We start from the raw sequence: 14,273 nt of genomic DNA, 5'->3' as shown, positions 1-14,273 counted from the left end.
TTTAATAGCACTCCCTCCTGCTCATTTAAGAATTTACATTTGCCTGTTGTAAGAATTTAATTCTGCTTTTGTTTTGCAAAGACAAATTAATTGCTTCCTATTTTCTGAAATCGAGTTCAGAAATTTGTCGAAAATGGTCCTCTCTGTCTCTCAGAGCTCAAAGGCACAGACAAACTAAAATAATATGACCTTGCTAGACGGACAGATGAGTTGCTCTCCATCTGTTGACTTCATAATGTGATTACCCTTTAACGAAACCGCAGTTTCCCAGAAATCTCAGCCAAACTATAAGAGATCATCCGTAATCTGCTGATCTTGGAGCACAAATTGTGACCTTCCTCTTGACTCAAGAGGGATTTTCCTTGTGTGAGTGGGCAGACAGTGCTGCAACAGTGATGGATGAGTCTTCCTGCATTCTGTGGCCCCAGAACGACTGTCTGCTCCTGCAGCACATTAGGGAGAATGATCTGGGCCACGCTGCAGCCAGACCTCAGTTATTGGCACAGAGGAACACGGTACGATGCGCAGGCAGAATTTGGGAGTGGTGTGGAATGATCCTATTAAAAGTACATTTCCCTCCACATCCTTCCTTTTCGCTGGTGATTTCCAGATCAAAGAGGCTATTCATCATCTGCAACATGTGAAGCTCAGACCTTACAGAGAGAGAGGGAGAGAGGGAGAGAGGGGAAGGGGCACATAGAGAGCCAGAAGGAGGAAGAGTGGCCTTCGGCTCTTTGCTTTTATCTGCCAGATTTCGGACATTTCTCTTTTCCAGATTAAAGTGTAAGACATTGTTTGTATTATAGAAGGTGCTGTTTGCATTGTCTGCCGCGTGTTTGATGGACAAGCTCTATACGGCTGGTTTTTTTTCCCTTTTTTTTTAAAAAAATTGTACGCTAATTTTCCTTTTATTACAATCATGTTCTTTCATGATAAATTACCCCCTGAATTAAAGTACATGCAGGCTTTGAGTCCTCAAGAGGCACTCTGGGGAAAAAACCATCTGCCTGATGTGTTTGTAAGTGTCTGTACTCAGTCGCTGTCTTATCTGTCCACAGTGTTTATTTTTATCAAGGCTGATGCATCTTGCGGCTTTCTGTTTGATTAAAGTAGCGTTCTTCTCGACATGCATACAGTAATTACCTGTTTTAACATTGAGGCTGATCGTTGTTTACCAAACACCATCTGTATGAACAGCGTCTGACTGTTCAGCACGTTCCTCTCTGTACAAATCAAGTAGATTTTCCTTGATGATTATAGCAGCCCATGTTTACTGGTGAGGATGCAGATAAGTCCCTCTGGTGTTTGGTTTTGGTGGTGCAAGAAAGAATGAACACCTTCAGAATCAAAGAAATGTAAATGCAGATTTGAATGATGGCTGACTTCTCTTCTCTCTGCGTTTCCTCTGCAGGAGTGATGCGGGTAGACTATGGAGACGTCTCGTCTCGTAAAGCCCTACGTGAGGCCTTGAAGTGCAAACCATTCTCCTGGTATTTGGAGAATATTTACCCAGACTCACAGATCCCAAGAAGATACTACTCCCTTGGTGAAGTATGAACTTTATTATGCTCTCTCTCTTCACTCAATGCAGCAGAAACACTCGTGTCTTCAGTCATTCCGGCTGATCTGGCCTTGCAGCTTCTAAGCTGTGGTTTTAAAAAGAAAATATTACCTTGAGATAGAGGTGAAAATCTCAGAATCCAGGAAAGGCTGAATGAAATAAGATGCACACAAGCTGGGATATTTGTGCAGTCTGTTGGAGTATAGTTTTGTGTTGCACTTGAGATTTTATTTAAAACACTATTTTCTCAAAGAAGAAAAGTATTTTCCTGTGATATGAATCTAAAAAAAAAAAAATGGAAACATTCAATCAGATGATTTGGCAGAGATAGACCTGCAACATTGTCCACTTAGAGTCAATTGATAAAAGAAGTTTAAGATCCTTTCATCCACACAGGGAAAAAAAGATTTTTAAAGTGGCCTCAGTTTGACTCTAGTAGCCCTCAGCTTTGTGTGGACAGCAGCGCAGCAGGGGGCAAAGTGAGCAGTCTGTGGATGGATGGAGGTCCTTCCCGAGTAATGTCAGCTGAAGAACTCCTGATAAATGAGCTTGTAGTCCTTCAGCATTCATACTGCTGAGGACGAGAGGATATGTGCTACAGTACGACCTCTCTCTGTGGCCAATGCGGCACCATCTTTCTCTTAAACCACACTTCCTCTGAGGGATACTCATCCTCCAATAAAGCAGTCAGCCTTTTTTTTTTTTTTTTAAACAGCTGGAACCATTAGATTTTACATCACATAATTATGAATGCTGTTCTGTGTGATGGACGTAATAAGATTCTTGGATATGATGCCAGCTCAGCTTTAGTTCTGTGGATATGAGTTCATTAGACAGCTGAGGTGACATGATAACAGTGGTTACCCAGAATAATGATGACACACACACACTCTCTCTCTCTGTGGTCGACATGATTTCACCTAAAATGTGAGCAACTGATAGATGTTAATCGCAGTCACAAAAACAGTGTGATAAAAAGGCATTTTCCCAATTATTGTGAAGTCATTAACGGTCACGGTTGGTTTAGTTATGGGGAAAATACCTTCTTTTTTTTATTGGTACAGCATGCAGTCTGTCATAATGCCAAATAAAAAAAGCAATAAAAAAAGCATACAACCTGTGATAATGCCAAATAATAAACCCATTTTTTTTGCATCATACTCTGAATAATTGTATGTATTAGGGGTGGGAATCATAGGGTACCACCCCTATGGTGCAAAGTAATATCACAATACAATTCTGTGATAATCAATATATTGCAAAACAATCTTATAGTAAAAAATAATACGTCCATGGAAAGTCAAATAACGATGTTGTCTCTGTCATATTGATTATCATATTGCATGAGGTAGGACAACAATATATCACCAAATAAATAGAAACTATGGATCAGTAAAATGAAGAATAGGGCTTTTTTTGACCATGTGTCACATATTCATTTTATGTTTTGAATTCAAAAGAAACAATTGAGCCAAGTAAATTTGAAACACTGTGTCCTTTTGCTGTTAGATCAGAAATGTTGAGACTAACCAGTGTGTGGACAACATGGGGAGGAAGGAGAACGAGAGAGTTGGTTTTTTCAACTGTCATGGTATGGGCGGAAACCAGGTAAGGACAACACACATACACACTTACACTTATATACACTTACACTTACACTTTACAGTTATCAACAATTTACCACACATAACATGATTCTTACTTTGCATACTCCATTGTGATGGTCATCATTTGTAACTTATTTTAGTATAATCCAGCTTCTCTATTTTGGATACAGGAGTAGTAGAGCTCTATGACTTTGGATGTAGAAAACACTAAATATCATCTTGCTTGGCATACATCATCAGAAATTGAATTTAATTTGTTGTAAAATCAAGAACTTTATGTATTAAATCAGGTAATAAATTCTTATTATACTAAAGATGAAGAATGATGAATTATACTGGTGCCCCTCGATGCTCCTCATCTTTTGACTGGGACATCTTGTCTCTAGGTTTTCTCGTACACGGCGGACAAAGAAATTAGGACGGATGACCTCTGTCTGGACGTCTCCCGCATCAACGGGCCTGTCGTCATGCTCAAGTGTCACCACATGAAGGGAAATCAGATGTTTGAGTACGACGCTGAGGTGGGATCCCTGTTCGCCACGGTTGCTTAATAATCCCTAACAAAGCTGTTATTGCAGGCAGCCAGTCCTGGTGTTTGCTGGATTGAATATGACTTTGATGAATTGCTGATGGGTTGCATCTGTGTTTGTGTGTATGTGTGTGTGTGTGTGTGTGTGTGTGTGTGTGTGTGTGTGTGTGTGTGTGTGTGTGTGTGTGTGTGATGAGATTAGTGCAAACTGAGGCTTTGGGTCGTGCAAAGAAAGTGGGAACATCAGATTTTCTGCTGCTTTCAGCCACTAGATGGTGCTGTATACTATTTTGTAGTTTTCCACCCAGCAGCTGTGTCTCTCCTTTTTTGTTCTCTTCTTTTACATAGTATGTTGGCAAGTGGGAATATGATTTTGAGGTAAGATGTTGCAGAATTCTTTTATACCACACTAGTTCACACACCAGTTGGATTGTTTTGTGTCGTGTTGTGTTTTCCCCGTTCTTTAATGTGACACATAATGTAAGCTGTAGTAGAAGTCATATGACTCAGTTTGGTGTTTATAGTGTCAAATCACAACACATCAGTCACGTGACACTTATTACAAACAGAAACCCCAGCAGTTTCTCAGAGTCAGTGGACATCTGCCTCGATCGGTTGGAAAGAGATCAGAGAAATGTAGGAGAAAGAGGGCAGAGAGACCAGGAACGCTTGCATAATTGTTGTCATTAAGCACTGACTGATGTTTGTTATGATAGCAGTAATTATAGTGATGCTTGTGGATGTAACGATGTTAATAATAACAACAGCAACACTGATAGGAGCATTCATTATCGTTATTATTAATAATAACATAATAATAACAATAATAATAAACAACAACAACAAAATAAGCAGTTTTGTCAGGTTTGGATACCATAAGTAACAATAAGCATAAAATGGAGCGACACGCGCCAGGCTCGATCACAAAGTCCGTTTCATTCTGACTTTCCAAACAAACGGAAGACAGGAGATTGACGGCGTCGTTATTGTGACAGCAGAGGTGTTGACAGTCGATCAGTGGAGTGACATTTCAGATGCACGCCCTTCGCTGTAGACTAATCAGAGTGGGCCGACTGTCCCAATCAGAGCCCAACCAAGAGATAAAACAGAGCTCATCGGAAGTGAAGCTAATGTTATATCTCAGAAATCAATACAGATGATTAAATACGTGATTGACAATGAATCAATCGTGTGTTTAATCAGTAAATAAATTAAATGGTTTCACAAAAGCAATCCATACAATTGTATAGAAAAATGTATATTTTCTTAATATTCCTGCTATAAATCATTTTCACTCAAAGCCCTGCTGACTCCAAACTCCGAGTGCATTTATGGATTGTACAACTCAAAAGCATCTTTTATATTAAACATTAATGTTATTGTAACCACTGGGGAAGGGTTCAAAAACAGACTGCACTCTATCCAGTGCTATAAAAATGTCCCATCACTGACATGTGGATTTGACGAGGTGAGTAGGTCTTGAGGCCTTTCCATCAAGCAGTGCACTAACCCTGGGAGAGATGCTTTCATTACACTTGTTCTCTGGGTGTATTATGTAAAAAATGAATAATTCATAAAGTAAGGACTGGTCTCTGTTGTAAACAGCTTTGGGGTTTCACTGCTGTCGGTGGTTGAAGTTATTTTTAGCCCAGGTATGACAGTCGGGGGCTGAATTCAGGCTGAATACAGTCCCATTAACATTTCATCTGCTCATCGGATTCACTTTCACAGGAGAACACCTGACTTTTTCCATATGCCTTCTGTATTCATTCACAACAGATGCTCTGTCCTTTTTTTTTCTTCTTCTTTTTCTTCACCTGTTCTGCTCTTAGAGCCAGAAATACTCTCCTCACTCACAGTCTCACACACCATTACATTCTGCTATCCTGCTGTACTTTTTTGCTTAATTGGGTTTGGTTTTAATTTGTGTCAGTGTTGAGTTGTCAAGCTGTCTTATTCACAGATGCACAGCATTTCTGCTGCCAAATTGAAGTAAGCTAAATGCCATCACTGTATAAAGCTTTAAGTAGTGAGACTTTGTGTCATTTAATGCACCAGGTGGACGTTGTGCGTGTGTAGGACATTGCAGTGACGTAAAAGAATAGGTTGAATTCTTGCACTGTCAGCACTACAAGTATTCAAAACATCCATCCATCCATTCATCCTGTACCGCTTTATCCTCCACATGAGGGTTGTGGGGGCCGCTGTGCCAATCTCGTATTCGAGACGTAACATTTGGAAGAAATGTTTAATGATACTGAAGTATATGAGGCTTAAAACACTGTACATTTATAATATAACTATAATATAATAATGTTTAATTGCATAGAACAATAAGAAGAATAAAATGAGGCATCAGTGTTACTTCTCTGTTTTAGTCAACGGCAAGGTAAACTGCTTGTGATACTAAATACAGCGTAAAACTATAGGATCTGTCTCAGCCAACTGTAAAACGTCCTGCCCATTGAAACATTGCAGTTTCCATCCATTCAGTTTGTACAGTGAATATTTGCTCAATCTTGATTGAACCTTATAATCAAAAACTTATGTCTGTGTCTGAAATTCAACCTTCTCATTTTACATGTCATCCCTATTAGAAGATTTGACAATGCTGCTGCATTGCCGTGTTGTTGTTTCAATCAGAAATGAAAGGAATACTGCACTGGTTTGCATTTAGCTCTGTATTACTAGAATAGGGGTAGTATTTTTGTCGAGAAATATCTTCATTGTTTTTTTGTTACGTGCCCACCGGTGACACTTGGTCCGAGCCTTGAAACTACAACGCTAATTCCTCACTTTTTAGACCCACTTGTAGGGGGGCGGGACCTCATTCCCAGAATGTAAACAGTGTCCGCCATCTTTGCTAACAGTTACGCTAACAGGACCAAGTGTCACTGGTGGGCACGTAACAAAGAAAAGAATGACGATATTTCTCAACTCAGGGGAAACTGAGGTTGGGAAGCACCATTTTTCAAAAACACTACCCCTTTTCTAGTAATACAAAGCTAAATGCAAGTTGGTGAAGTCCAGTTAAAAATGTCTTAATTAAACTGCAAACATTGGGTTGCAAAACCAAACTTCTCAGAATGACCTTCACTACAATGTTCTCCCCCTCCCCTAACTCCTGGCTGCAGAAGCACAACTTCCTCCACATCATCACCCAGTCATGTCTGACCATCAGCCGTCTGGAGGACGGCACCTACGGCCCCACAGTGGAGTACTGTAACAATAGTCCTGTACAGGCCTGGATCCTCCACAACTACACTCGTCTGGAGGTCGCTAAACGCCTCTACTTCAACCCCACTGATTATTTTCTCTAAGCTTCCGTCAGCTCTGTGGAAGCTGTAGGTCCTGAGGTGAGCAGGTCAGTATAATTTAAGGCTCAGAGCCAAAGCTGGTAGTAGTTTAGTTTCAGCTCTGTAGTGGTGTAGTTTAGTGTTGGGGAAAGTGGAAGTAGATTAGATCCATAACATTTTGTCATTGGGAACAGAAAAATGCAGAGCTTCATGTTGTGATGCTCATCTTTAAGCTTTTAGTCTGAATATGCATGCTGATTATTTTAGGAAACATTAGGTGTTTTTTTTTTTTTTTACTAGTGACCTTTCAGAGCGAAGGCACAATGACAGATGTGCCATCAAGATGGTTCCGTGTATAAGATGCTATCTGCAAGACCTTTAGTCAGTCGTCATGCTAAATTAGATCTCCTTTGACATTTATTTTTCAAACATAAATATTTTATTTAAATGGGGGGGAAACTGCGCTTGGACTGCCAGTGCTGCCAGTGAACGTTGCCAGCCAGGATGGAGCGAGACGTGTTTATTTTTAGCTGATTATCTACATGCAGGGCTGATTGAAATGGGCTTGCCATTGTTTACAAGTTCTTTTGAAGTGATCCTTCATTGTGAGCCTACCTTTCATGGCCCTGGCCTCTCGGGCCACTCTGCTATTGGAGTGAAGCAGCTGTGTACACTGTGTGCCATGTACACATTGTAAAACCACTGAATCCCAGTTATCAATGCTCCTCACCACTCAGCCTGCTTATTTACATACTTTTGTAAAGAAAATGTTCTGCCTCAGCGTTTCCCTCTGTCATGGTCATTAGTTTCCGTCGCTTTTTCATTTTCTCTGCGTTCATTTCTGCTCTGGTGAACGTCCTGCTACTCGCAACCTGCACTGCTGTATTTCTCAAAATGGTAAAGAGTAATCTCACTGTAGCACGCCACCGTTTCTTTGGCCAAGCGGGGGTTAATTGTGTAAGGAGCTCCCAACGCTGCTTGTGTGTGACAGCAGTAAAATGACCTGCTGTTAGATGGCCTGATTTGTTGTCCACACTCAAAGATCCTCACCCAGCACCACCAAATGAGAGCTCAACAGCATGGCAGGATTATAGTAATAGAGACAGTTGCCTGATTTTGTGACGAGACATTTCATCGTTGTTGTTTTTTTTGTATTTGCCACAAGAATCTGTTCAACTCATGAGATTTTCTTTCACACTCAGCAAAAAAAAAAAGGTGTCAATCTCTTGTCCCATTCACTAAGTGTAGCGTGCCTGGTGACAAAGAGGGTAACGTTCCTCAACCGGGTTTCATGGTTATGAAACCATCCTCATTTAATTAGCTGGTCTCAGCTGTGCACACACTCTGAGCGACTTGCACTGGAGGCAGTGGCTTGTGTGTTGGGAGACTGAGGTGGGAGTTTTGCCTGCCCCTGTGGGAGCATAAAATAACTAGAAAACGCAATTTCTTCAGAAATTGCAGTGGGATTGTTGGCTCCTGGCTGCAACACCTGAAGCTGGACTGAGTTGCTGGCTTGAATTTGTGTGAATGAGGAGCTGAAGTGGTATTTTTTGGCAATTTAGGGATGATGTATGATGTCAAGTGTGGTGTCAGCAGCGTACAGAGTCTAATAAGGGTCATTAGTATTTTTGAGCTTTGGGAAAAAAAAAAAGATTTGCAGTTGTGTATTATCTTTAGTGTGTATGTAAAATGCATCCATAGATGGGACTTTTTGACATTCAGTCAAATTCAAATGTGCAAATGTGTTATTTAATTTTTCTGCATGTAGAAAATTTTGGAATATTTTCGATATTTGTGTGACTTGAAGTCTTTAATAGTCCTCATGCACAGATAGGAAATGAGTAAATATTGCCCCATCATTCCACGTTATTTATACAGCACAAAATAATTCAGCTTCATAACTGTTATGAATTTACAAAATGTTATTCTATTATTATTATTATTATTGTTATTATTATTATTATTATTAGCTGTCTTGTTGATAGGAATGGAAAAAAAAATGCCCCTGGAAATCAGTCGGTATAAAAATGATGTTTTGCTTGATCAACTCTGACAGGTAATGGTTATGGTTATGAAAATGTGCCACATTTTTGGCCTTTTTCAAAAAGTTTGTCATTGATTTGGTCAAAGTAAAATATAATGAGCACTTTTGTCTCATCTGATTTTGGTCTCTTGGTTTGAATTAGTGCTTAAATGTTTGGTTCCTTTTGGTTTTGGGTGAGTTTAATTTGAGTGACATACACGTAGAGGACTGATCTCAAAGTGTCATTGCTTGAATATTATTGAATTAGGCACCTCAAATGAATAATCAACTTTATGTTGAAGTTTTTACCTTTTCAAGGTGCTGAAATTGGATACAGTTACAGCCAAAACAGAGGGAGTCTCCAGTGTAGAGCAGCCATATTGTTCTTTTCTTTAGATTTTTGGCAGGTGCTTGTACAGTAAGGATAAGCATTCACTGTCTTTCTTTGTTTGTGGGTTTGTTTGTACAAATGTGCCCTGTCAGGCAGTCTGCAATGTGTACTTGAGGGAAGTGTGCATTTGCGGATGTGTGTGTGTGTGTGTGTGTGTGTGTGTGTGTGTGTGTTTATGCTTTCGCACTTCTTTGTATCCAGGCAGGCAGAGTCAGGCCCTCGTATTTTATGGCTGAAGCTCAAACATGGCCTGGGCATTTGTGTGCGCTCATTAGTAGTGTGAATATCTTCTGTAAACATTCAAAGTATAATCCTGAAGAATTATGTCTTAGCCACATGATAAAATGATCATGATGACAAACAGTCCAGTTCCATTTGGAGCTCATGGTCCCAGTATTTTGATCCTCCCTGAGTTGCCCAAGCGTCACGCTAAGCCAGACAATGAGCACAATGCAGGACCTTTAAGTCCAAGCAAGACATTGAGTAACATTATACACTTCTGAGTCTGTTTTGTAAGAGGCGGCATTGATGTAGCAAGCAGCGAGTGAGGGAGACGTCTTATTTAGATGGACCGCCTTGGTGAGATTGACTTTATTAGATTGTGTTCAGGTCAGACACATGACTACCATGTACTGCATAGAATAAAACAAAGTATTATTTATTTAAGTACATTTGCATACTGGGTGGCACAGTGGTTAGTAGTGGTAAACGGCAAGATGGTGCTGCATTCGATTCCTGGAGTTTGCATGTTCTCCCCGTGTCTGCATGGGTTTCCCCTGGGGCTCTCCAGTTTCCTCCCGCCATCAAAACATGTTGGACACATTCGGTCTGGTTGGTCCCTTGTGGCGCACGCTCAGTCGCAGCAGCTCTGATCAACCCTCTATCTGACCTTGAAATTTCATTGTGCAACGACAAAAAAAGATGAGTTCCTCCTTTCCTCCTTTCCCTGCACGTTGCATAAGATGCCGAAGATGCTGAGACTCTCATCCATGCTTTCGTAGCATCCAGGCTGGACTACTGTAATGTGCTGCAATCAGGGTTGCTCAAGAAGAGTATCAGGGGCCTGCAGATGCTGCTCCCCACTTATAAATCATTGTTGTCATATTTGGCAGACATAATACATGTTGATGTGCCCACACGGTCCCTGTGATCTGAGGACAGCGGCCGCCTGGTCGTCCCAGAGAGAAGACGGTTGGTGAGCGTGCCATTACAGAGCAGTCTTCCTCTTGATATCAGGCAGCTCAGCTCTATTGAGGTTTTTAAATGGAGTGGCTGAAGACACACTTGTCCACAATGGTTTATCAGTCTTCAGCGGTTTGTTTCCCTTTACAACCGTTGTTTTAGTGCGTCTGTCATTTTATTAGCACTGTGTATTTTTCTTGCATTCTTATTAGTTTTTAATGTTTGTATTGTGTATATGTTATTAGACGTTGTGTATTTTTCTTTATTTACTGTAAAGCACTTTGATGGAAGGCGCTATGCAAATACATGTATTGTTATTGCTGCATGTCATGTTGAGAACAAGGAAAGAACCTAAAGTGAGGGACAGAAATCGCAGAAGCAGGTTACTCCTGAGCATCGATGGTGCTAAATCAAGGCCATTGAGAGGTTTCCTTACAGTAGTTGGTTTTCTTTTGCTGCTGTCTTCCCTGTGGCAGATAGTCACAGAGATTACCTTGCTGCGTGCTCTTGTGATGAAGGAGTTCCGCTCATCACCTTAGGTGTGTATTTCCAGTCTGGACATTTGAAATGCACTTGTTCTGTCTTCTGGCTTTTCTGGTTGATTTGATGGAAACAGTACAGACAGCACTGACCGGGGAAAGAGGAGTACGTGTGCGTTTGCAGTGGAGGAAGCGATGGATTGGAGCTAATGTTGTCGTGAGGACACGCTTTTGTCACTGCAGTATAAACTCAGTAACTGAAATGAATGAATACTGAGCTCATGTTTTGTGCGCTTTTGCCTTCCTCGACGAAAACAATGAGAGGATGAGCCGATTTGTCAATCAAGTGGGAATGATTCAACTGACATTTTTAAAGGCACGAGTAAACAAATCCCACACTAATATTTTATTTACAGATTTTGCACATGAGAATCTGTTGGCAAATGACATGATTTATGGGCTGTATTACTGTACAGTAAGCCTTCTGGTTTCTAGTTTGACCATCAGTGCAATCGTGTTTGAGCTTTATTTTTTTTATTAATACCTCAAGGAAATTCTTTCTCTGCATTTAACCCATCTTCTCTGTCACTGAGCAATGGGGGGGTGGGTACTTTGCTCAGGGGTACCCGAGCCCTTTGACCTGGTGGGGACTCGAACCTATGTAATGTTAATGTTCTGTGTGGGGAGCAAAAAAGATGGAAGACATTGACAGAAATGCATTGGCCATACATTATTATTAATCTACATTTACATGCAGATAATTGGAAATAAGTAAGCAAAAAGAAGATGGTACATGTTGTCTCTTATTTGTAACCTTGTTCAGTCAGTCAGGGTTGACTCTCACATTGCTGGTCAGACTTTAGACTTTAGCCCAGATATCGGCTGTCTACACATGAAGACCCGAAATATGCCTCCGAGTCTAATTCATCATCAGACGACAGAGCTGATGGGTTCTGAAACGAGTTCTTTTAACAACACTCTCTCCACTAACTGGGGTTATCCTCTCACCGTGTTGTGTTTTAATGGGCAGCAATGTGTGATCTGTCTGGAATGGAACTCTCTGCTCTCTGGATGTACAGTAATTATTGCGTTATTCTTTTTCCAGCTACAGGTACGCACTGAGAGCTAAAAGGTATTCTGTGAAATATGGAAAAATCAATGTTTGAACTGTGTCTTGATCTTGGTCATTCAAGTGGATTAACCCTGACACATATTAGTGAAAACCTTCAGTAAGGACATGGTGAAGATTGATTCTTGTTTCAATTGGAGGAGAAAATGTATTCAACTTGCATTAGTGTCATGTCTGTTCGTTCATGTGTACTTCTTTACCATAGGCTGTCAATAAAAAGTGGATGTAGGCTCGCGATATGCAATTGGATGACCAAAGCTGTCGATGACGCCCAGTTTCCTCTAAATGGGAAGATCATTTACAAAATTGATATTATGTGTTCCTAAAGAAAGAGCCCAAAGTAGTGATTGAGACCTCTAACTCTTTAGGAAGACTCGCCCTCCAAACCGGAAGACTATGTCCACTTTTTTACACTCTTTACTCTCTAACCCTGTATAATTGCCTATGTCTTTATTCATTTGTTTCCAGCGACTAACCCTGCTCCACGTGAACAGCAACCAGTGCTTGGATATGCCGTCTGAGGAGGACAAGATGGTCCCCACCCTGAGAGACTGCAACGGCAGCCGCTCTCAGCAGTGGCTGCTGCGAAACATGACCCTCAATGTCTAATCGCCGCACCTCTACCTGACCCGACCATTCTATCCCACTCTGTCTCACCAGTCCTGGCTCTCCTCACCCACACCAGGTGGCTCTTACCATCGTGTTCCTTTTCCTGTTACAACCTGGTGAGTCAATATGAAAGACTCAGGCAGCAGCAGCAGCAGCAGCAGCATCATCAGCAGCAGCAGCTTATCTTTTTATGGAGGTGTCTCTTCTCACAGCTCCTCACAGATTGGAGAGCAGCTGCACCTGACATTGTGGCGTCATGATAGGCTATAACGTCTCTTGTCATATCCGAGCAGACCAGGGGAGAACGATGTGTGAGGTCTGCACATGGACAACATTGATATCCTTCATAGCTGTTCGCTGTGTGTCAGCGGCGCTGCTGAGACTGCCTATCAGCAGCTGGACAAACGATCAAACGGAAGGGCATTTGTAACGAGAGCGATGCTGCAAAGCAGGTGTCTGCCATGGTGTGCAGTGTGCATCGGTGTATACTGTAGCTACAATCATAGAATGAGACTGTTGTTACAGCTGCTGCCCATCTTCTTTCATGTCAGTGTCTGAGGCCCCCCCTTACACATGGCATTAGAATGCATTTTCTGTTATCAGATCATGGTCAAGGGTGGTCATCCACCCTTACATCACCCTTCTTCAAAGGTTTCCAGCGTCACGTCCTGTGCACTCCTATATCAACAACAACAATGGCAGCATGTGAAGTCACACTATTGTATGGCCTTCTCTGCTTTTTAAAGCAAGGGAAGAAGTCGTCAAGAGCAGAAAACCAACGCTTTCATGTATTTCTGCTCACGTAGTTGTTGTGGGTGGAGTGGAGACGCACTGGAGATGCATCGCATTTACACTTCTGTTCCATGTGGTCACAAATGCGTCTCCGACCACCTCCCGAAGTGGTTCGGCAGATCAGATGACAATCTGTCCTCGGGTGTATTTACACCTGTACGTACAAGTGTTCAGGCACTATCCAGTTGCAGTCACAATAAAACACATTTTAATGCCAGGTTTAAAGGAGTCCTGAGTTACTCTGAAACGTGACAAATGGCATGTTTCCACTAGCGCGATGTGGCACGGTTATTTTTGCTTTTCCCCTTGCGGTAGTAACTAGTAACTTTTTTTTTTTTAGTGCCTGCTCAGGCGAAGTTTCAAGCGATCTGAGGTGATACTGTGCGTGACATCGTCACAGTGCTGGCCACTGATTGGTCAGAGTGTAGATCACTTAAAAAGACTTAACAATATTGAACATGTGCGTTAATCTCCAACATTTGGCAAGGAAATGTCTAAAATCTCATCATTCACCAGAGGAGTCTGATGTATTTAGCGACAGTACTGATGAAAGCCGGCTGTGTTTCAGTTCAGTGACTGTGTCAGACGGAGTCTGTGCTTGTGTCATGGAGGAAGTACTGAACTAATCTTTTTAATGAACTGATTCTAATGATTCAGTTACACTGCAAACTATTG

At 41.4% G+C, this 14,273-nt stretch overlaps 1 protein-coding gene across 5 annotated transcripts in view; it reads left to right on the top strand.

Annotated features, from left to right (window-relative positions):
- galnt13 (UDP-N-acetyl-alpha-D-galactosamine:polypeptide N-acetylgalactosaminyltransferase 13) overlaps positions 1-14,051 on the top strand; it is a 32,437-nt gene extending 18,386 nt beyond the window's left edge. The window contains exons 9-14 of one of the 5 annotated variants that reach the window (XM_044019174.1): positions 1,412-1,551; positions 3,071-3,169; positions 3,555-3,689; positions 4,046-4,075; positions 6,832-7,061; positions 12,666-12,727. In XM_044019174.1, the coding sequence (XP_043875109.1) occupies positions 1,412-1,551; positions 3,071-3,169; positions 3,555-3,689; positions 4,046-4,075; positions 6,832-7,017 (590 nt within the window). In that variant the 3' untranslated portion in view covers positions 7,018-7,061; positions 12,666-12,727. Of the gene's footprint in view, positions 1-1,411; positions 1,552-3,070; positions 3,170-3,554; positions 3,690-4,045; positions 4,489-6,831; positions 7,062-12,665 lie in introns of those variants that run through there. The other 4 variants (XM_044019175.1, XM_044019176.1, XM_044019178.1 and 1 more) reach the window with 4 other exon arrangements.
- Positions 14,052-14,273: the final 222 nt, after the last annotated feature.

This window comes from Solea senegalensis, linkage group LG2, assembly GCF_019176455.1.
Source record: "Solea senegalensis isolate Sse05_10M linkage group LG2, IFAPA_SoseM_1, whole genome shotgun sequence".
Taxonomy (NCBI): Eukaryota; Metazoa; Chordata; class Actinopteri; order Pleuronectiformes; family Soleidae; genus Solea; species Solea senegalensis.
Note: the sequence above shows the minus strand (reverse complement) of the source record. Positions and strands in the feature narration are given on the sequence as shown.